The sequence below is a fragment of the Haplochromis burtoni genome, unplaced genomic scaffold, assembly GCF_018398535.1.
Source record: "Haplochromis burtoni strain Fernald_Lab_line unplaced genomic scaffold, NCSU_Asbu1 Contig_11, whole genome shotgun sequence".
NCBI classification, from domain to species: domain Eukaryota; kingdom Metazoa; phylum Chordata; class Actinopteri; order Cichliformes; family Cichlidae; genus Haplochromis; species Haplochromis burtoni.
In genome coordinates, this window is record NW_024582372.1 from 3,993,065 (window position 1) to 4,014,813 (window position 21,749).

Sequence of the window (21,749 nt, forward strand, 5' to 3'; positions counted from 1 at the left end):
GGGGGGGTTAATAGACAACACTTATGGAGTTATCGTAGATAAATTCTGATGAATCGCAATGGCTATTTCACACTGCCCAATATCTTTTAAATCTGAGCAAGTACATCGTGGTTAGTGCTGAAAATTACAACACAGTGTACTGCTCCCTTTGAGTCAATGTACTGTAGCTCACTCAATAGTCTCTTTTGTCCTCTCCTTGTTTCTCTCTTCTTTATATGACAGTAATCATTCAAATATTTTTTTTTATCTTATTACAACTGGATTTCTGTTTAAATGATTGAATAGGCTATCTTGCTATATATAAAACCCATGAAAAATTATAATCAAGATCAAGCAATATTTTCTTAATTTATACACATACATGTACCTGCTTGTAATAAATAGAATCAGTCGTATTAAAAACATTAACTACCTTAATTAAAAGCCCAAATTACTCTAGCCCATCCAAAATCAGAATCTTGGCGATAAGCCTGGGTTCTGTCATGGTCTGGGGCTGCAATCCAGTCAGTGGTGCTGAATGCAGAAAAGTACCATCAGATTTTGATCAAGCATGCAATACCATCTGGAAAGCCTCTGATTGGCAAACACTTCATTTTTTAGTATGACAATGATCCCAAACACGGCCAATGCTGTAAAAGCATGCCTGCCTAGAAAAACACACAGTGGAATACTATCAGTCATGGACAGGCCTCCCCAGAGCCTGGACCTCAACATTAATGAAGCAGTGTGGGATCATCATGATAGAGAACGGAACAAAAAGCTGCCAACATCCAAAGAAGAACTTTGGAAAGTCCTTCAAGAAGCCTGGAAAGCAATTCCTGAAGTTTACTTCAAGAAATAACAAGGACGCTTACCTAAGAGAGCTCAGGCTGCTTTGAGAAATAAAGGTGGCCATAGTAAATATCCATTTTCAAGTTTGTTAGAACTGTAACATGTGTTTGAAAGTTTAAATACACTGTTGCATCACTTTCCCAACAAACATGGAGAACACAATACTCCAGGATAACAAAGGTCAAAGGTCTGTCCTCCTCAGGATGGTTTTGAAAAATTCATGATTTTGCCTCTCAGACATGCAAGTGGTAACTAACCTTGTTCTGTATTATATCAGTACAAATACAATTCCAAACCGCTTGATATGATGTATATTTTCTGTGCAACCATTGCTTTTTTTAGTAATTCATTCATTCATTTGCTGCTTCTTTTATTTTATGTGTAGTGCTGGTGTTTGGTTATAGTTATGTCTTTGTTTGTAAGATTAGGAACAAGTGTTTTATAAATACCTTGGCTTTGTGTTTCTGTTCTTAAGAAATCAAGCCCCAACTTATATCACTTGTTATCTAATTTTAGGTTTGCTTCTAAAGTCACTTTTAGGTATTCATTAACAGCCTTTTATGTTTATTAAGCCAACTTTGACTACCACATAAATAATTAAAAAATAAATAAATACAAATTCTAACAAAAAGACATATTCAGAGAGGTTAGTGGATATTATGTGGTCTTAATGGATTTAAGTATTTCATAATTCTATGGTTGTGATAGCCACTATTACATGACAGATTAGAGAGAAGGATTCTTTATTCTGCTGTTGATGCCATCTAACTGTGAAATATGCTGTGAAATGTGATTCACGGTAGACATATCCACAGTCATATTCTTTCTTTCTAACTCAGCCCATGTACGCGCACCAACACTGACACACATCCCACATTCAAAATGGTGTTATCATATGCTTGTTATCCAGACACATAGCTTAGAGTGACGTTGGAGGCAATCATTTAGTCCTAATGAGCCATATCATCCCTTTGAAATTCAAATACCTTAATGAGTTTCCCCTCCCCCACACGCAGTTTTTCTTTCCTCCTTCCTTCCCTGCTTTCTTTTTCTACAATCTATCTCACAAATACTCACTAATTTTAATATAGTACAAAAGATCATTTAACCAACAGCAATGGCATCTGGTGTGTAGCTACATTTTAACCAAAATATCACTCAATTCCAATTTGTTTTTAGATCTGGGGTCCATCAGTTATTGACAGGCCTTAATTTAACATCATAAGTTAAAAATTTAACTCATTTAAATTTTAAGCAAGCTCTTTGGAGTGTCTGAATGCGAATCATTTTGTCTGAATATAGGTGTAATACAGAATCGGATTTTTCTGATTCAGCCATGGAAGGCCATGAAAGGAAAACCTAGCTTAAAAAATCCATACTGGACACACCACTGAGTCATTGATGGTTGCCAGCTGGATAAAAGTCAGCCCGTTAACACTGAAATGGAACTGCCATCTTTGGGCAAGCCCCTTTCTGATAATTGCCCAGAAAACATTAACCACTGAAGGCTTTTGTTTCACACAGCTACAGTGCCTACCTAGATTTTACTTGGTTATTTCCCTGATTCCTTAACTTACTGTAAATACACCCAGTGAGTAAAAGTCAGCTGTTGAAATCATGAACACGAGATATACAAACCTCCCTCCATGGTGCGTGCTGAGGTCCACCCAGATGTACAACTTCCTGCAATATTGGTGCTTACAACTCTCATCTGGTATGTTGAAAAAGCCTCTAGACCAGTTACATTAGTACTGGTCTCAGGGGGTGACATTAAGCTTTTATTGGCTATGTTGGAACTTAAGGAGACACTTGGATCCAGCCAACCAGAGCTGAAAAACACCCTCTTTTCAATAGCAAGACTCGAAAGGTTCTGTGACTCCACTGGCCCACGGAGAAAGACCTCATACTTTGTGATAACACCTGTACAAAAAGAAAACAAATGTTAAATCAGTCTCTGAGATTACCTCTGATGTCTGCTAAAACAAAAGCTCTTCATCGAAACAATTATTTAGGAAATTAAAGAAGGAAAGCAACAGCTGCAGCTGCAGGGTTTGTTAAGAAAATACTGTCTGCACAGTTTATTTGTGCTCTAACACAACACTTTAGTTATTGTTAGTAATAGTAACAATAGTCCTTTCAAATTCATATCGTGATTACTACAAATGTTGAAGTAAAAAACAAAAACAAACATAGAATACAATTAGTAAATAGTAATGGATGCAATGCAGTTTTGTTGACCACTTGTTGAAATGAAAACAACATTGTGTTAAAATGAGGAGAGAGCACCATGAAAACAAGTAAGAAATCTACAAATCCTCTGTGTACGATTAAAGGTTTTCAATTGTTGTGGTTATAAAATAACACTTCAAATGATAGAAATATAAATTATAAATAAAAACAAATACGGTAATGCAAATGTCTGTTTTGGCAGCTTTGTTTGCCCTGAGCTTAACATGCTCTTACTTCTTTCCTTTACTGTTCTTTGATGTCACGTAGGTTTTTATTCTTTATACTTTAAATGATTAGGTATTATGTAGTATATAAAAAGTGTAGCTTCTACAACTGCAACAAATTTAGTTTATTAGAAATCTTAACAACAGTTAACTATCCTTAGCCAATCAAACTACTCTCTGGAACTCCTAACTTTACTGAAAATCCCTCTGCATCACTAGTAGATCATTAAATGTTGGAAAATAGAAAATCTATAATAGATATATTCATTCTTTAGCAGTATTTACTCTCAAAGTTCATTGAAAAAATTAAAAGCTTATATACAATTATAAAATTAAATAAAAATGAAAAACTTGTGCAAAAAGTAGTGCCAAAGAGCGCCAAAAAGCAGAAGACATGTTACACAGCAAAAAATAAGGTACAAACCCACCATTGTGGAGAGGCTCCATATTTGCAAATAAGTACTGAGCAGGTCTTAGCAATACTGCTAACCAGATGCACGTTATGATGTCTGTCCCTCAACTCAATGAGGAAAAACAAAAACTGGTGTAGGCAGATGTGTGCATTTTAAAACTGATCATTCCCACCCGAACACCACTTCAGTTTCTTATTATTTTCACAGAAGCACTGACCACACAGGCAAGAATAGCCGTATTATAAAAGAGTTACTTTAACTTGACTTCTCATTGAATGCTTCACTTTGAATGCACGGAGCTGGGACGACTGAAATGGAGAACTAACATAAAGATTGCCTGATAAGGACAGAGAGCAAAATCAAAATGGAGAGGTGAGAAGGATGCTAAATAATTAACTAATGACAATGAAATGACACACAAAACCATATTAAGTGAGCTTTATATGACACTGCGAGGGAAACAGATCAACAGATGGGGAGGGAAAAAAGAGACACAGGCAGAGAGAAACCCAGGTTAGAGGGCTTTGTTTTACACTGAGCCTTAGAGCCAATACAAAGCTCTCTGGATTTACAAAAGGCAGTTCCAGTTCAGTGTGTATTTCTGTGTGTGTGTGCATTTGTGTGTGTGTGTGTTGGTTTAAGTCGACTCTCATGTGTCTTGAATGACACAGCCCTGAAGCTTTGCCACTAGGTAAGTGTTTCATGTACAAAATGTGTGTCATTTATTCTACTGTATTATTAATTTTGAAACAGGCATTAACATTATAATGCAATTGTTATTTACTTAAAATAAACAATGTATTCTTAATTGCAAAGCTATAAGCAATTTTTTTCTCTTGGCAGTGAGACCTTCTATGATGCATGGTATGTAGACAGTGATACTGCTGCAGAATGCTAAGGGTTACGTTGGGAGTGACCAGGATGGACAAGAGAAAATCACAGAGAAGAGTTATAGATAAAGTGAAAGAGTACAAGAAGAGAGTTGGTGTGACAGAAGAACAAGGAATAATGTAAAATGGATAAAAAGCAGAAAAGTAAGTATTACACATTAGATGAGATTACCATACGAGTGTGTATATTTGTGGTCATACCATTAGGCTCACTGGGGGGCTCCCAAGAAGCATGCAGAGTATGAGGTCCTATGGCAGCGATTCTAGGAGGGGGCTGGTTTTGTGGGGGGGCAGAGGCTGTCAGAAGAGACAGTGGTGGGCTAGAAGTGCATCCCCCAGAAGAACACGCCTGTTGAAAAGGTTAAACAGTTTTCATTGTTATTTTTTAGTCTGTAAATAATGTAAATATGTAAATATAAATATTTTTAAAAAGTAGTTCAAGCTTACTTTCTATATTATTTTAAAGCTATAGCTACCATCAGCCACAACATTAAAAACACAGATGGGTGAACAACTGTGATGGCTCTGGGAAAGAGTACGGTATATTTAAATAGCAAGCCTTGTGTGGTGGTCCGTAAATGCAGTGTGTAGTAACTACCATGGTGCTCCAACTGATGAACCAGTGACTGTGTCACCGGCATAGAAGTCCCATTGATTCACGTGTGAAGTAAAGGCTGACATAAGTGGTTCAATCTCACAGAGGAACTGCACAAATGACAGAAACCCTTAATACTGGCTAAGACAGAATGGTGTCAGAACGCTGTCCCACTGAAAGCACCATTACAGGCATGTAAGTATCTTGAAAGAATAATGGAAATGGAAGAAGGTAGCAAAATCGGGGGCCGGTTTCACAATAATAACTGGTTTCTAAGGTTACACCTGTTTCTTGTTTAGTTTAATGCAGACTGCTTCACAAAAACTGATTAACCAGTGACACTCAACATAAAAAGGGAAAAAGGTGCTCCTATTTGAGAGCAAAGAAATGTGAAGCAGATGTAGCAGAGAGCTGCCCCTCCCTGAGCCTGGTTTGGCTGGAGGTGTCTTCCTGTCAAATGGGAGGTTTTCCCTCCCACTATCGCCAAAGCGCTTGCTCATAGGGCGTAAAATGGGTTTTTCTCTGTTTTCTTTGTATTATTGTACGGTCTTTACATTACAATGTAAAGTGCCTTGAGACAACTGTTGTTGTGATTTGGCACTATTTAAATAAAACTGAATTGAATTGAAAAGTTTTCAAAGGTTTTGTAAAACCAATCCCTAATGACTGGATTCTATGAATACCCCTTCTTGGAAATGTTGTTTTCTGATTGTTTTTTACAGCAGGGTAATAAAATAGGACAAGACAAAGAGTTCAAGGAGTCTAATCATTGGGTGCCTCAACTCCAAAGTTACAGGACCGGTTGCCTGATACAATGGGACATATGGGATTGCATCACAGTTTAGACCTTTTTTGGGAACATGAGGAGGACCTACACCACATTAGTCAGGTGGTTGTAACATTGTCGCTGATTAATACATATCTTTGTACTCAGTTGTGCCATAAACAGTGGACATTTGTCATACCTACCTCTAGTATTACAGTATATTGGGTGAAGGGCTTTAAACCACTTGACACAGCTTCTGTAGATAAGCCTGTGTAGTGAATGGCAGGCTCTGCTTCACTGGATGACTCCATGGAGGATAACACAAACCTATGTGTGACAACAACAGTAATAAGTATTTCTTTTTGTCTGTATTTCTTCATTGCTCACAATCACTCAACATCTTTCAGTTAAAACTAGTGCTGGAACATCACAGAGGCCTACAGGATAAGCTGCATACCACGTAAACTGTACGGTCACTGGTTCAAAATAAAGACAGTGATTTAAAGCTATGGAAGCAGGCTGCTGGTGCAAATCACATCCCAGTTTCTCCTACCACATTTGTGACAGCTGAAAATGGTTTGTGCATTTAAAGACTCATATGTTTCTTTTCCATCCTAAGCGGTATGCCTCTAAGTCTTTAACCACACCTCCCTCTTTTCCCTTTTTACTTACCTCTCCACTGGGCCTGTATCATTTCGTGGTGTGCTCCAGTTAAAGCTAGCACTAGTTGGACCTGGTCTTCCCACAAGACTTAAATGGAGCTGGTCTGCTTCAGGTGGTGCACCTAAAGTTCGATATGAAGCTGATGCACTTGTTGTCGCACCAGCTACATTAGCTGTTATAAGCCAGTAAGAGTAGTTGGTGAAGGGAGACAGACTAATGTCTTCAAAAGATTCAGGGCCTTAAAATGGAAAGATCAAAGGAATAGGTAGGAAATTAATTTAGGGAGGAGAAAGACCAGAGAATATTTACATGTGTGTGATACGCTGTGTCGATACATACTAAAAGGATAGCGACTTTGGACAGTATGCACTGACTGTCCATCCCTAATGAGTGTGTAGTTGAGTATGTGAGAGTTTGGGGAGTCCGGTGGATGCCAAGAAAGACGAATAGATGAGTAACTGAGTGCATCACCTACTGGTGCAGGCTGCTGGGAGGGTGCTGCCCAGGAAGAGACAAAAACAAGTATATAAATAAACACACAAAATACAAATTAAAACTTAGAAAAAGTACTATGTTAACTTTCACACTGATGTACTGAGGATTACTGGCTGATTACTGGCATGTTGGTGCTCTGATGTGTGTGTTTATTAACACGTAAAACAGACCTTTAGTGCAGCCAAAGTGGTTCCCAGGATCAAAATGACTTGCCCCAAGTTGACATAAATCACATTTATCTCCAGTTACCAACAGCTTACAGGCACAGATCCCTGTGTCCGGATGGCACGAACCATTGATGCTCCCCACTGGATCACATGCACAAGGATGGCATCTGTTTATTAAAAAGAGAAGAAAAACAAAGAAATCTCACTTTCTTTTATAACTAAAAAGATATGGTTCACAGTAACATGCAAAGACAAAAAAAATCATTACACAACATAACCACTGGCATAAAAAACCTCTTGATCATTAAAATGATTTTAAGTGACATAATAAAATTCACACTCTGTAGTTTGATAACTGCACAGTAGGAAAAAAATGTAATTTTGTTAATACTATTGACCAGGTGTGTTTCTGTATTGGGGTGGGGTACAAAAGAAAGCAAAGTGCATTGTTAAATCTAGCTGCAAAAGTTTGCTCAAAGACAACTGGGCATGTGTGAGAATGAAAGGTGGTGGATCTTTTCCCTAACACTGTGAGCGAGACTCTCACTGCCATCTAGCCCACCCACCACCTTATATAGTAGCTGTGAAGCTAACTTTGCCAAAAAAGCTGCATTTCTCCTCAAGTTGTCGAAGTGTGAGCGCTTGTGACTATATGTGTGTGTGTGTCTGGCGGTGCATGTGTCTGGGTCAGCAGTGTGGTGTTACCCTCACAGGGGATGGGAAGTGGGTGATCATCCGGCCAGCTACCTCACACCTCAGACCGTGCGCGCACGCGCTCACACACACACACGCACACACACACACACACACACACACACACACACACACACACACACACACACACACACACACACACTTACAATAGTCTGCTTGCAGGAGGATTTTAGGCACACACACATGCACAGCGCTCCAGCAGAGTAAAACTGTACAAACCATGTTACTGTCACACACATACAGACATTATCCATGTGTGCTTTTTTTTTATTCTACAGCATATTGTACTCATATGTTCTCAGTTGCTCTCCCTCTGTCGACCCCCTCCCCCAAAACTACACACACACACGCATGCACGCATGCACGCACGCATGCACGCACGCACGCACACACAACACTACACCTTCTTTATTGCTGTGTGAAAAGCCACAGCTTCATAACGAGCCGCAAATTTGTCCTGTCAACTGGTGCTCCCACAAACACACACGGAGGCACAAATACACACACATACAAATGCCATAGTGACTCGACCTTCACTCCATTCCCAAGGAGAAAGAAAACACCAACATCACACCCAGTCTTTCTTTTTTCATCAGCCTTCAAAGTACCGGATGTGTGCGTTACTGAGAGAGAGAGGATTTAAGAGTACCGGCATATAACATATATCATTCAACCAGATTTTTAACACAGTAAGGTGTTTGTGTAAAAAAAAAAAAATAGAATAGCAAAAAGAAGTACAATTTATTTAATTTTTGAGAAAATGTTCCAGCAAAATGCACAATATCATTGAGACATTTGTTTACTTTTATGCAACCAGTCTCAAACATGAGACAGGTACATAGGCAGTACCAAAAAAATTTATGGTACCAAATATCTTCGCATCACCATGAGATTCTGCATTTACATATAGTACTTTGCAAAAATCTTGAGCTATACCTAATTTTTTAGTCATTTTTTTAAAGGGGCCTGATTCTTTTGACCATTTAAATTTTTTTCTAGTGCTTTTCAGCAATAGGTTTGCAAACTTTCTTGAGATTTTCCTCTGGATTGTTTCAGTAGAATGTTTTGCAGTTTGTTAAGCCACTAAATACTGACCTATGAATCAATAATAAGTTATAAGTTATATTTAACGTTATAACGCCAATTCCATTTTTTTCCACAGTTTTTCGAGGACCAATTTTCAGCAAAAAAGTTGTGTATACAGGTTACACGGCAAGTTCAGACCCTGGAAATTCTGAATTTCGTTTTTTGTATTGGGTTTTTTGCAACACCGTGTAACTGCCTTAAATCAGGAAAGAGGTACAACAGTGAGTGTCTGCAGCCATCTGTGAAACACAGTGGAAGCTCTGTGATGCTGTGGAGCTACATTTCAGTCTGGGGTGTTGTGGATATTAATAAAGTGGATGGAATTACAAACACAAAAAAATACGGTCAGATTCTGAAACCACCGGGATTCATTTTTGAGCATGACGATGATCATTTTGCCTCCCCTGAGCCTGGACTTACTCAACAGCTGGAATCAACATTATTCAAGTAGTGTGCCATAATCTTGACAGAGAATGGAACAAAAGGTAGTGAACATCTAAACAAGAGTTTTGGATTGTTCTTTAAGAATCAAGGGGAACTATTTCTGAAGACTACTTCAAAAAAAAAAAAAATCCAAGAAGTCTTGCTTAAGAGCATCCATATTTAAACACATGTAAAAATACATGTGTTACTTGATATTTATCAAGTGGAGAGACCAGCAGAAGATTAACAAGTAATAACTCATGACTTGGCTAGTCTTTTTTTTCTCTACAAGTGTGATACGAAAAAAAAACAAACAACCAGCAACCAAACAACACCAGTTTAAATGATAATTCTGGATTTTGTTCATTAATGCCGTTTGCAAAATCTGTCTGAGCATCTCTGATTTTCTTTTCGCATCGCTGATATTACCCACTCAACTCACATCACCAACCCTGCTTTTCTCTCTTATGTTTTATTAGTCAAGTCTTTTCTTCCATGTGATTTTCTTTTCAAGTGTCCTTGCAAAGTAAACTCTATTACTGTTGCTTTTCCTCCCTCCATCGTCCGATCCCTCTCTACTGTGAGGAGATCTCAGCCACAGCCTGATCTCATCCTTTAATGTTTTAACACTGGAGAATACAGCAATCAGGCAAGGTCAGCTAACACACACACAAACACATACATACTGGATCACTAGTCAAACAGTTTGCGCACCATCTATCTGCTGTGACACCCTGTCGAGAGGAACGGATGTGCATGTGCGTACCACCATCACATGGAGGTTAAGTGTAAAGTAACATTTGTGTATAAGTGTTTGAGGTGTGTGTGTGTGTGTGTGCGTGCAAGACAGCCCGCAGGTAGAGACATGAGCGGTAAAGGTCAAAGCAGCTCTTAACTCATGTAAGTCATATGTCTGCCTAGCAATCTGTAAACTGTCTTCACAGACACTGCATCTGCTGTTGTGTTTGAATTTGTGCATGAGATGTGTGTGTTTATACAAGTGGTGCAATTAATAGAAACAAACTTATACTTACGTGCCCAGACCAGGGTTGAATCCAAAAAACATCTCACGACACTGGTCACAACGTCGGCCTCCCACTGAGGGATGGGCACACACACACTGTCCAGTCTGGCTTTCACAACTGCGATGCAAAGCTCCAATGGGGTGGCAGTCACATTCCAAACATGTATCCTGATCCGGAGAAAAGTAGTAGCCTGCGAAAAGATAAGTATAACATAAAGTAATGAGCATGCAATTAATTATACACTGCAGTCTTTTGATATGAGTCTGACAGCTCAAGGGTCATTTCCTTAATAAGAATAATAAACAAAACTGAGAATAAGAAACTTCATTTATCCTAAAAGTTTGTTGAGACTTACAGCAGTCAAGATATAAGTCATTGATACAATAACTAAAAGACCAAAATAGATAAAGGTAAAAAATTATACTAAAAAAGGAAACGTATTTAAACACAACAAAGTGGAACAAAGTGTGAAATACATGCAGTGGACCAGTGTGTCTATTACACGCTTTCCTGTGATATCTGTGCAGGCTTACCTGTTGTTCCTAGAATATTTAAAAGGCAGAGCCTTAAGTTTTCAGGCCCCTCTTCAATGGAACCAGCTTCCAGTTCTCTCTACTTTTAAGATCAGGCTTAAAACTTTCATTTTTGCTAAAGCATATAGTTAGAGCTGGATCAGATGACCCTGAATCCTCCCTTAGTTATGTTGCAATAGGTGTAGGCTGCTGGGGGATTCCCATGATTCACTGAGTATTTCTTCTTCAGTCACCTTTCTCACTTACTATGTGTTAATAGACCTCTCTGCATTGAATCATACTTGTTATTAATCTCTGGCTCCACAGCATGCCTTTTATCCCGTCTTCCTTCTCTCTTCCCAACCTGTCGTTGCAGATGGCCCCGCCCCTCCCTGAGCCTGGTTCTGCCGGAGGTTTCCTCCTGTTAAAAGGGAGTTTTTCCTTCCCACAGTTACCAAGTGCTTGCTCATAAGGCGTCATATGATTGTTAGTTTTCTTTCAGTATGTATTATTGTAGGGTCTACCTTAAAATATAAAGCACCTTGAGGTGACTGTTGTTGTGATTTTTGTGCTGTATAAATAAAATTGAATTGAATTGAATATTGGGTTGAAATATGATACAATGTAGAGGTTAAATCTAAAATGAATGCAGTTATTGTGGTAGGAGATGGCAAAGATTTTCTGGATTTGTCCTTGTGGCGGTGTAGTTGAACGCAACCCTGTTGATATTATTTTTCAAACATTTCATATTCCTCATGATGATTGCCTTAACAGCTCCTGTGCTGGAACCCCAGTAGGTCCCTAGGCGGTATAACAGTCCATGGACTCAGCTATTGATCAGCTATTCAGCTACTGCTGCCACAAATGTAATGTAAACAGAAATGTAAAAAATATTTAGCTTCTTTATTCTTTGCTTAATTTTCTTTTTACTTTTTTGAAAATCCACATGATAATGCTTGATGTTTTGTAAAACATCATCAACATTTGTCATTCTAAGACCAGGATCTGCTATTGGAAGATTTAACTTCAAGCATTCATGTCATATTGCATCGAAAATAATTAATCCAGACCTTTATCGCCTTTTATTTGTTTCCCAAAAGTTTTTTGATAGAGAGAAACAGAAACAGACAATGGTAGAAACCCTGTAAGAGCACAATTGTCTGTTGCATATGCCAAACAATGTCAACTGTGATTCATTTTTTTCAGAACTACACTAATGACATCAAAATTTCATTGATTTTGAGCACAACTGCTATCATTTTGAAATAACCACTTGATGCCACTGCTAATAACTAAACTGAGCCACCGTTTGTCATTTATTTGTAATAATATTTAACACAAAACCAATAACTGTGTCTGAGGTTGCATTAAGCACTAAGGTTCCAAATCACAAATCAATTCAGTTTATTTTTCTCAAGGCCGGCCAGATGATAAACAAATTAGATATTCTATTTAGCCACTTGGGCAAGAAATACTGAATGGCTGCCATGAGTTGGCAGTTAAGGAAATTAAAACAGTCAGCTTGCAGGAATGGAAGCGGAAATGCATTGAAATATCAGCATGATCAGACATTATAGCACAATTATACATCTGTTTCCTTATACCCACAAATAATGTGACAGCTTCTATCTTTATGTCTACTTTATTATCTATTTATTCATTATTTTTACACATTTTAATCAACACATCAATTCCCAACTTGTCATTGTAAACTTGTCATTGTAAAATGATATGAAGGCTCTTCTTCTTCACTGACACTATACGTAAACTGCAACCTCTTGTCCTGCAACACTAACCCAAACAGGTGCACAACTGAAGGATGCTTTTTCCTTCATTTTATTCGCTGTGATGCTTATGGTTGATTCCTGGCAGAGAGTGGCTGAAAAACGCAAAAGCTTTAGACCGGAAACATCCATCCCCCCTTTTCAAAATTCAGAGTCATTTTATTGGTGAACTTTTATGCTACAGTTATTTGTGAAAGTTTCTTATCATTTTTTCATCCCTTCTTTTGAACTCACCAGGTCGGCAGCTACTGCAGTCCTTTCCATAGCGTGTTGGGATACAAACACATTGACCTGTGGCACTGTCGCAGACTGACCCGCTGACTGTTCCTTTAGGGTGACACATACAGGGTACACAGCCGTGGGACAAGCCCTCTAATAGGACACAAAACAACATCAGTAGGGCTGAATGAATTTGCACTTTTTAAATAATTTGTTAACAATTTTGTTTCATTTGAGTGTTTTATTATTGAGTGAAAAATAAATGTGTAACTAATCATGGATTTAAGTTGCAGTTTGGGGTTCTCTTACTCTCAACGTCTAAAGTCTGGTTATAGTAGTTGTGAGCACAGTTGGTGCACTGCACTCCCTCTACTCCCTCCTTGCATGGGCACTGTCCGGTCTGCATATCACACACACCCCCTGAAACCGTTCCACTGATGTCACACACACACGGCAGACAGCCCAGAGAGTTTCGCTGCTCCAGGGTGTGAAAATTATGACGGCAAGAATCACAGCGACGGCCTTCAACATGTTCCTGAAGAAAGAAAGATGGAACAAATGTGGAAAGAAAAGATTTCATACTAAACTTGTAACTTAAAGTATCAGGATTGGACAAAAAATTTGCCAGGAGCCAAGGATTAAACCGGTCTGTCTGACTACACACACACACACACACACACACACTAGCAATAATGCATTATTTTCCTTTTTGTGCTTCTATCATTTAATCTATATTAGTATTATATTAATAATCAGAAGATCAAAGCAGAACATTTTACAACAGAAAATACTGAATTTTAACTCCAATTTGTGCTTTATTTCCATTTTTATGGAAGTCAGTGTCTAAAACATTGTAAAAATGTCATACATGCCTTACACACACACTGCCCTGTGTAAGGATCACAGTCTGTCCCGGGTACTGTCCCCTCCTGTGAGCAGTCGCAGGGGGCACAAGATCCTTCCAGCCTCAAACCAAACAGGCCTCTACCGCATGAGTCACATCGCAGGCCACCGACTCCAGGTTTGCACTCACACTGGCCCCCCTCAGGTTCACAGAATGGACTGAGGGAACCCAGAGGGTCACAGTCACATGGCATGCAGCCGTCTGGGTGGGAAAGGTTCCAATAACCAAACTCACAGCGGTCACATGAAAGGCCTGCGATGAAAACAGGAGTGAGAAAGGGAGATAAAGAAAGAAAAATGGGAAACAAGAAAAAAAATTGATGATCGCTTGTTCACCAACTAGCAGTTAGCACTCCTCTGTTTGCAGACCTTTGTATGAGAGAGTAAGTGTATGTGTCTGTCTAAGCGAGAGAGAGCAAGAGAAATGGTGGGTGAGTGTATAAAACTGCCATCATTAGGGCCAGGCCCTCTACATATGATGGATCACTTACCTAAGGCCAAACACTTAATTTTACTGAGCAGAAAATAAATAAATTAAGCAACTACAAGAAAAGAATGAAGGGGGGAAAAATAGGAAATGGAAGGATGGATATGAAAAATAATTTTAAAAATATGATCTTTTGTAAACCAGGAAAAGTTGAGTTATCTTTAAAGGCCAAAAAGAGCTATAGAGTAACATATGCAAAATTAACATTTCAGTTTAGTTATTAGTCTTAATTAACTTTCAACTTGATTAGGTCAGCATTTCATTACACCATTATTAAATATTAGTCCTTTCACTCTTTTGCAGTTTATTACTGCATATAATAATTACAAATACTAGTAAACACAAAGTCCATACATTTGCATGTTTTTATAGAAAAAACAATCTTAGGCTATACGACTAGTTAAACTATGCAGTGTGTGCATGCAGGGCTTATTTGAATACGCCATACGTATTCCATGACAGGCAATCTGTCCCTAAATGGATGCTCGGGGGCAAAGCAGTCACCATAGCCGTTTATAAGGGAGCGGGTGTTCATATGTGAGTGGGTATGAAAGTGTGTGCGCACACACACATTAATAATAACATAACTGTACATCTGTGTTAATGTGTGTGCGTGTGTGGGGCCTATTCTGTGTGGGGTAGACACTTGGCATTTCCCCTGGTCTGCCCATTTTAATGATTTTATAGATATGAATATATCTCTCTCCATATATCAAATTTTACAGTAGTGAAATGAAGATATGTGTCAGTGTGTGTAGAGTGGAAATGTCCAACTGAGTGTATTAGCGGTAAATATGCAGGCTGGCAGACTGATGGTTAGAAACCTAACAATGATTTGATATATTGTACTCAAGGTAGATTTCCCCCCAAAAATGATATAATTTATAACGAATCATACACTTATAACAAAAACATCACTTACAAAGTGTTCTCTTTTAGAGCAGTGACCTGACCAACTCACCATTTACGAATCATATTTTCGCAATTAGACTTTTGATAAACAAACAGAAAAAAGGGGGGCAAAAAGAGATCAATAAAAGGGACCGAAAAGTGAGAACATTAGAGAACAGCCTGTGTTAGAAGATATTAGATCAGAACAGAAAGGATGTAATTTTGTTCTGAGGTGTCCACGTGTGCATATGTGTGTGTGTGTGTTGTTCGGGACATGGCCAGCCCTTTTATCAGTAGCCAGCTGGTTAACAGGCTCATGCATCACCATTTCAAACACTATTATGTACACACTGCACTCTGGCACCTTGTTATGAGTGTGCATGTGTTTCTGCATGTGTGTATCTGAGTCTCCGTGCACACATTTCAATTCCGTCCTTCTGAAGCTTGCCTGCCATTGCTCTACTCAAAGTATCAGCTTGGCGATAATAAATTGCCATAATCAAATCTCATTTCTGAAAAATACCTGTGGGAGCAACCAAACAAACAAGGACAGAAAAAAAACCTAAATGGGTCTTGTAAGAAGGAGTGTGAAAAATACAAGGGGCTGCAGCAGTTTGTTTTAATCAACTTGGCATTGAATTAGAGATTTAAATACCAGCTTAGTCCTTGATGGGTTGCGTGTGTACACACACACACACACACACACACACACACACACACACACACAAAGAAACTCTTACAATTTACAATACATAGCTAAGCAAAGACAAAAGTGCATGAACACATTCATACATTTTTTTTTAAACATACACATAAACACAAACAAACACACACTTATACACATGCCCGCACTCACACACGCAATGTGGACCCTTGATAGCAAGGCTTAGCAATAACCACGATGCGTTGAGTTGAGGAGCGTTGGCCGGTTTTGCATTTCATATGAGCCTGGTCTTCAAAGACACACAGGGGAGAGAGTGAAACCATTTATCACAAAGAGAAGCACGACGGCTGGAAGCACCGCCAGCAGAAAAGCCTGTTTATTTTGGCTGCCACAACAGTTTGGGATATGAGTGTGTGTGTGTGTGTGTGTTCATCAGTGTGCATGTTTTCATCTGGACCCAGTATCCCCACTTTTTTTGCTTTTGCGTACACCTCAATGAGCACTCCTATGTACGCTGCTACTGGACAATTAAATAACCATTGGAATAACAAAAACTCAAAAAGTTATTAACAAAAAGTTATTAAGGAGATTTTGTGAAAAAAAATTTTTTTTTTTAGCCCGTGTGATTTGCTGTTGTGTTAACATACCAAGGTCAAACGATAGCTGATCTTACCCTTTTCAGCGTATTATCTTAACTCAGCATTCAACTTCAATGCTTGACTTTCAGGAAAAGGATCTAGGAATCTAGGAAGATGCCTAAAAAACTCATGTTTTACACCTACATATAAAGAGTGCTGTTGAAAGAAGCAGCTCCAACAGTCTCCTTCGACAGATGCACACACAAACAACTTTAAACGCAAGATTTTGATTTCTTTCAAAAACAAGACCTTCACCATTTACACCTGTAAAAACTAAGCTTTCTTCAGTGGTTTGAGATCTTTTTACCTGTGACATGGGGTTTACAATGGCACTGTCCTGTGTAACGGTTGCAGCTGGAAACTGCCCCTGTAGAGGTTCTCATGACACCCATGCCATTGCAGTTACAGGAACTGCAACCATTAGGATTTGAGGCTGTGAGACCAAACCAACCAGGCAAACAGTCTGCACACTGACGGCCTGTTACTGCAGCTTTACAGTGACACTGACCTCCTATCTGAAAGTGACAAACGGAGAAAGAGGGAAAGATTTTAATCATAGATTAACGTGGTAAAGCGGTATTTTACTTTCTTCTTCTTTTCTAATTTTTCTAATAAAAATGTGAATATAAAATAATAAAATGTAAGTATTCTGAGATTATAAACGTGAAAGTTACGGATTTCAAAACAGAATCAAAGAACCATATCTCTTCACTTTGCACAGACGGATCAAGGTTGAAGTGAATTTGTCCATTGCGTTGTATTTGCTGACGCTTAAAAGGTATCACCAATAGCATGCTATTTCCTTAACAGCAATCATAATAGGTGTTGCAATGTTTATTGTAAAATTACTACTTCAAAGAGTGTATTTATAATTACAATAGTCTTAATATACACATCCTGTATTGATTATTAAGATCGTTCTATATTGAATGTAATGGTGTCTACCTGCACACAGTCCATTCTGCCGTTGACCGTTCCAGCAGTGTAACAGTCACAAGGCTGGCACACATCAACTGAAGTGGGATCACAGTCCTCGAGCCTGAAAAACCCACTTATACACTGCTCACAGTTCTTACCTGATAGGAAACATGGAGAAACAAGGCGATAAAGGGTGAAAAAAAGTCAATAGATAGAAATCACACAGAGCACAAAAGAGATACCTCTGCTGAAAATGTCCAGTTTAACCATAATTGTTTAAATGGTAAGGTGCTTTTCAGCCTGATGAAAAAATATAACTACTGCATGATTGAATTTACACATAGGAGGGATTTGAGGCTATAAGTCCGAACCAAAAGGGATAAGAACCCTTTTGGTTCTTACCAGTGTCTTTACGTTTATTAGTATCTATAAGGACAAAAACAAAGTGGAATTTAAGACAGCCCATGCAAATTAGTGAAATGCATTGACATGAAGAAAACACAGTAAAATGACCTCAGTAAACAAATTCCAGATGACTTCTCAGTATTAATCAATAGTTTTAGGTATTGAATACAACATTAATTTCCTTTTATTTATTATTTATTTATTTTTCAAGAGAATAAAGCAGAGTATGCTTTAGGTTATCACTGGAGTCATCTGATTATACAACTCTAATGTAACAAAAGACACGAGAGTTAGATTGTTTTACTGTTACAACAAATTGTGGGTTACTCATTTACACTTGCCTTAGCTCTGCTCAGATTAGGCTATGTAATTAAACAACATCAACATAATGCACTTGAAGGGTGTTTCTACAATCTTTTCCTCACTTTTTAAATCTACTATGGGCATGGGAAAGTCATTTTCCCAAGGGGCCACGTTAGAAACTGGGACTCGTGGAGGACCACACCAATAATCTTATAAAGAGATGTAAAGAGATAAATATTGAGAAGAACTGAGTTCAACTTATTGGAGTGGCCCTTCACAACACTCATAGTGTCTTATCTCATCTTTTGGTAAAATTAACTGGGTTTTCAATATCTGCATTTGTAAATGTTTTATTGATTCGTTTATATTGGAGAGAAGACAGGAAAGCTGGGAGAAAGACCTGTGGAAGACATGCACCAAACAGCATTGGGGTGGATTCAAACCTAGGCCTCTGCATTAGCCATATAGCATATAATTTGCCTTTCCTAAATCTGTACCTGTGGTGTTGTGCATGCAGTTGTCGCAGACACCTCCTCCTCCTCGATAATGCTCATCTGCATGGTCATCAGCTAAGACATCATAATGACAGGAGAGGGCGTGGCCGTGACACTGACAAGGTCGGCAGTTCATAGGTTGGAGCTGATCACCTGACCTGAATGGCTTGTCATTGTAGAGTGGTGCACAGCTTTCGCACTGTGAAAAACAATTACATTGCGTAAATATATATGGATGTACATTTTTTATTTGTGTACGGTGACATACTTTAAACTGTACATATAAGTAATATAATACATTTAACTCATTCACTGCCATTGACGTCTATAGCCGTCAATGGCAGTGAATGAGTCAATGGGTTTAACTCATTCACTGCCATTGACGTCTATAGCCGTCAATGGCAGTGAATGAGTCAATGGGTTTAACTCATTCACTGCCAATGGCTGGCAGTGAATGAGTTAATATCATACCCATGTTAAAAAAATTATTTATTAACAGAAACTTGAAACCTACACAGCTGTCATAGCGTGAAAATACATATTCACTCAAAAAGACTAAAACAAACTAAAACAAAACAAAACTGTACAGAAAAATCATCCCAGAAAAAGTGAAATGTTTGCTTTTATAAAACAAAGAGTGATATCAGGATGGTAAAAACTGGAGAAATAAATGAGCAAGTGGAGAAAATGTAAAAAAACTGTAAAATCGAAGGCCCACTGAAATTTTTAATCCAACGAGAGAAGAATAATACGCATAATGACACATAATACTGATGTATTCTCTGCTATATTAGAAATAAAAACACTACATTCAACCACACACACACACACACACACACACACACACACACGCAGAGAGCATAGGGAAATCACTGCTACTAATGAGGAATGACTTGTAACTGCCAGCGCTCTCTCAGAGTCCCACTTTCATGTCAAAATAAACATACCAAGGTGTGTGTGGTTGTATGTGTGTGTGTGATAAAAAATGCATTTTTTTGTAGCAGAGTGCAGCAGAGGCGAGAAGCAGCAAGTACAAGCCCTTTGATTTTGTTCAGCAGTCAGTACAAATTATAGTGGACAAGGGGGGCTTCAAATGGTGGGATTAAAAATGTATTAAAAAACACAGGAGTTCCTCCCATGTGTGACACATGCAGACCTGCACTGGTCCTATTATGTATGACACACAGAGGAGGAGGGAAGCCAGGGGAAGCGAGAGGGAGGGGGAGAGAGTAGATCAAAATGGGGAAAGAGGTTCCTATTTCGTGCTGCATGCGAGAGAACGGAGTAAAAGTAAAAAGGAACCGAAAAACTGATGGAAACAGAAGAGGAAGCAAAGCCCAGAAATAATCCATAAGCAGGGGACAATGTGGGGCACAAAAGGAGACAAACAACAAAAAGCAATGGATACATGAATAAAATTAATGCCAGCATAATTACAACATGCACAAGGTCCGCACAAGGATCCACTTATCAAAAAAGTGCTTTGTAGTTCTGCTGTGGTCTGCACCCTTGCAGTTTGGTATTTTTATATTTAGTCATTAAATTTTTAGATTACATCTAACAATTAAAACAAATAAATGTTTGCAGTCAGCATCAAGAGGACTGCTGACTGCTTGACTGGCTGATTATTAGCACAACTTAGTGAAACAGCAAGAAAATTCTCTTGAAATGCGATGTATGCATTCAAGCATCAACACAGAAACAACAAGAGACAAAAAGAAACAAGTCTACAAAGACACACATAGAGACACAACTACACACAGGCAGGGGCACGTCTTGGGACACATAATTCCACAGGAGCACTGAGCTGTTTGCATGTTCCTGTTTGTTCTGTCACTCTGCCTGCTCATCTGTCTGCCATGCTGTTTGGCCTGAGGTCTATCTGATGTCTTACCTACAATAAGTTCCCTCCTGTACGTTTGTCCATGCTTTTTTTCCTCTTTCTGCCCATCTGTCTGTGCTTTTCTGCCGGTCTATCAGCATCTCTATGCCCCAAACCGTTTCACATATCAAAGGTACTTTTCTTTCTGCACTCCAAATAGAAAAACCTCACTACATCTCACTCTTTGTCTTATCCGCTGGGGATGAGTCCAAGAGCGGGAGTTTTCCACTCTTCTATCACTCTTTCATTCCTCTTTTTGCCTCCTCTAGCTCTGTGTCTCCTCTATCTTCCCACACTTCCTTCCTTCATTTCCCCTCTATCTGAAAAACAAATCACTCTGTACATCTCTCCCTGCTTCCCACCTCTCCGATTCCTCTCTCCCTTCCCCCTGTCTCTACTGTCCCCCAACTGCTTGTTCTCATAGCCACAGTGAGTATGTGAGCAGGAAATATTACCATACCAAATGAAAGGGGGAGTTTTTCTTTCTTCTCTTTTCTTTTCATTCAACATTGCGTTACCTTCTCTCTCTCCCTGCCTGCTAATTAGTTGAGGGACTGGTGTTTGGCAGTTAAAAGAAGAGCGCAAACGCTCATTCTCTTCCTCATACAAAAGGTTTTGATGGCGCTCCATCATCTGCACACAGTACTCACAGCAAAAAAAAGAACAGCACATAAGTAAAACTGAGTTTAAGTTCCTTTAATTCTATTTGCTTTAATCTTCTGCACATAGTCGCTGCACTGTGAACCCAAAACAACAGAAAAAAGTTATTTACTAAGCTAATTTTTGAGTTTGGCATTTCTGTCAGTGACTCTTTAATGTCACTGTTTTTCTTTTTCAACAGTTTCATGACAGAACATTTATTCTTAATGCAAAAAGAAAAAACAGAATTAAGCTAAGGGGTGCGCGTGTGTGAGTATGAATGAATGTGTGTGTTTTGGACTGTGAAGCCAAGGAGAGGATAACATCTTATTTTCACTCTTGAATGTTTGGACAAAACCTGCTGAGTGAGGAGACTACTCTAATGGATGTGTGGACATTTAGATGGCCTGTCATAGGCAACTGTGTATGTGTGTGTGTGTGTGTGTGTGTGTGTGTGATCGAAAGAGGCCAAAGAAACGAGGGCGGCCC

General features: G+C 38.8%; 1 protein-coding gene across 7 annotated transcripts in view; it reads right to left on the reverse strand.

The window, feature by feature from the left end:
- The window catches only part of ush2a (Usher syndrome 2A (autosomal recessive, mild)), a 213,748-nt gene that overhangs the window by 142,127 nt on the left and 49,872 nt on the right, over positions 1 to 21,749 (reverse strand). For all 7 annotated transcript variants that reach the window (XM_005915042.3, XM_042214207.1, XM_042214198.1 and 4 more), the window contains 13 exons: positions 18,743 to 18,938; positions 17,565 to 17,695; positions 16,927 to 17,134; positions 13,909 to 14,192; positions 13,346 to 13,571; positions 13,052 to 13,189; positions 10,531 to 10,711; positions 7,277 to 7,440; positions 6,951 to 7,109; positions 6,621 to 6,849; positions 6,152 to 6,275; positions 4,789 to 4,936; positions 2,470 to 2,751 (listed from right to left, as the gene is read on the reverse strand). In XM_005915042.3, coding sequence (XP_005915104.1) covers positions 2,470 to 2,751; positions 4,789 to 4,936; positions 6,152 to 6,275; positions 6,621 to 6,849; positions 6,951 to 7,109; positions 7,277 to 7,440; positions 10,531 to 10,711; positions 13,052 to 13,189; positions 13,346 to 13,571; positions 13,909 to 14,192; positions 16,927 to 17,134; positions 17,565 to 17,695; positions 18,743 to 18,938 — 2,470 coding nt within the window. The remainder of the gene's footprint in view (positions 1 to 2,469; positions 2,752 to 4,788; positions 4,937 to 6,151; positions 6,276 to 6,620; positions 6,850 to 6,950; positions 7,110 to 7,276; positions 7,441 to 10,530; positions 10,712 to 13,051; positions 13,190 to 13,345; positions 13,572 to 13,908; positions 14,193 to 16,926; positions 17,135 to 17,564; positions 17,696 to 18,742; positions 18,939 to 21,749) is intronic.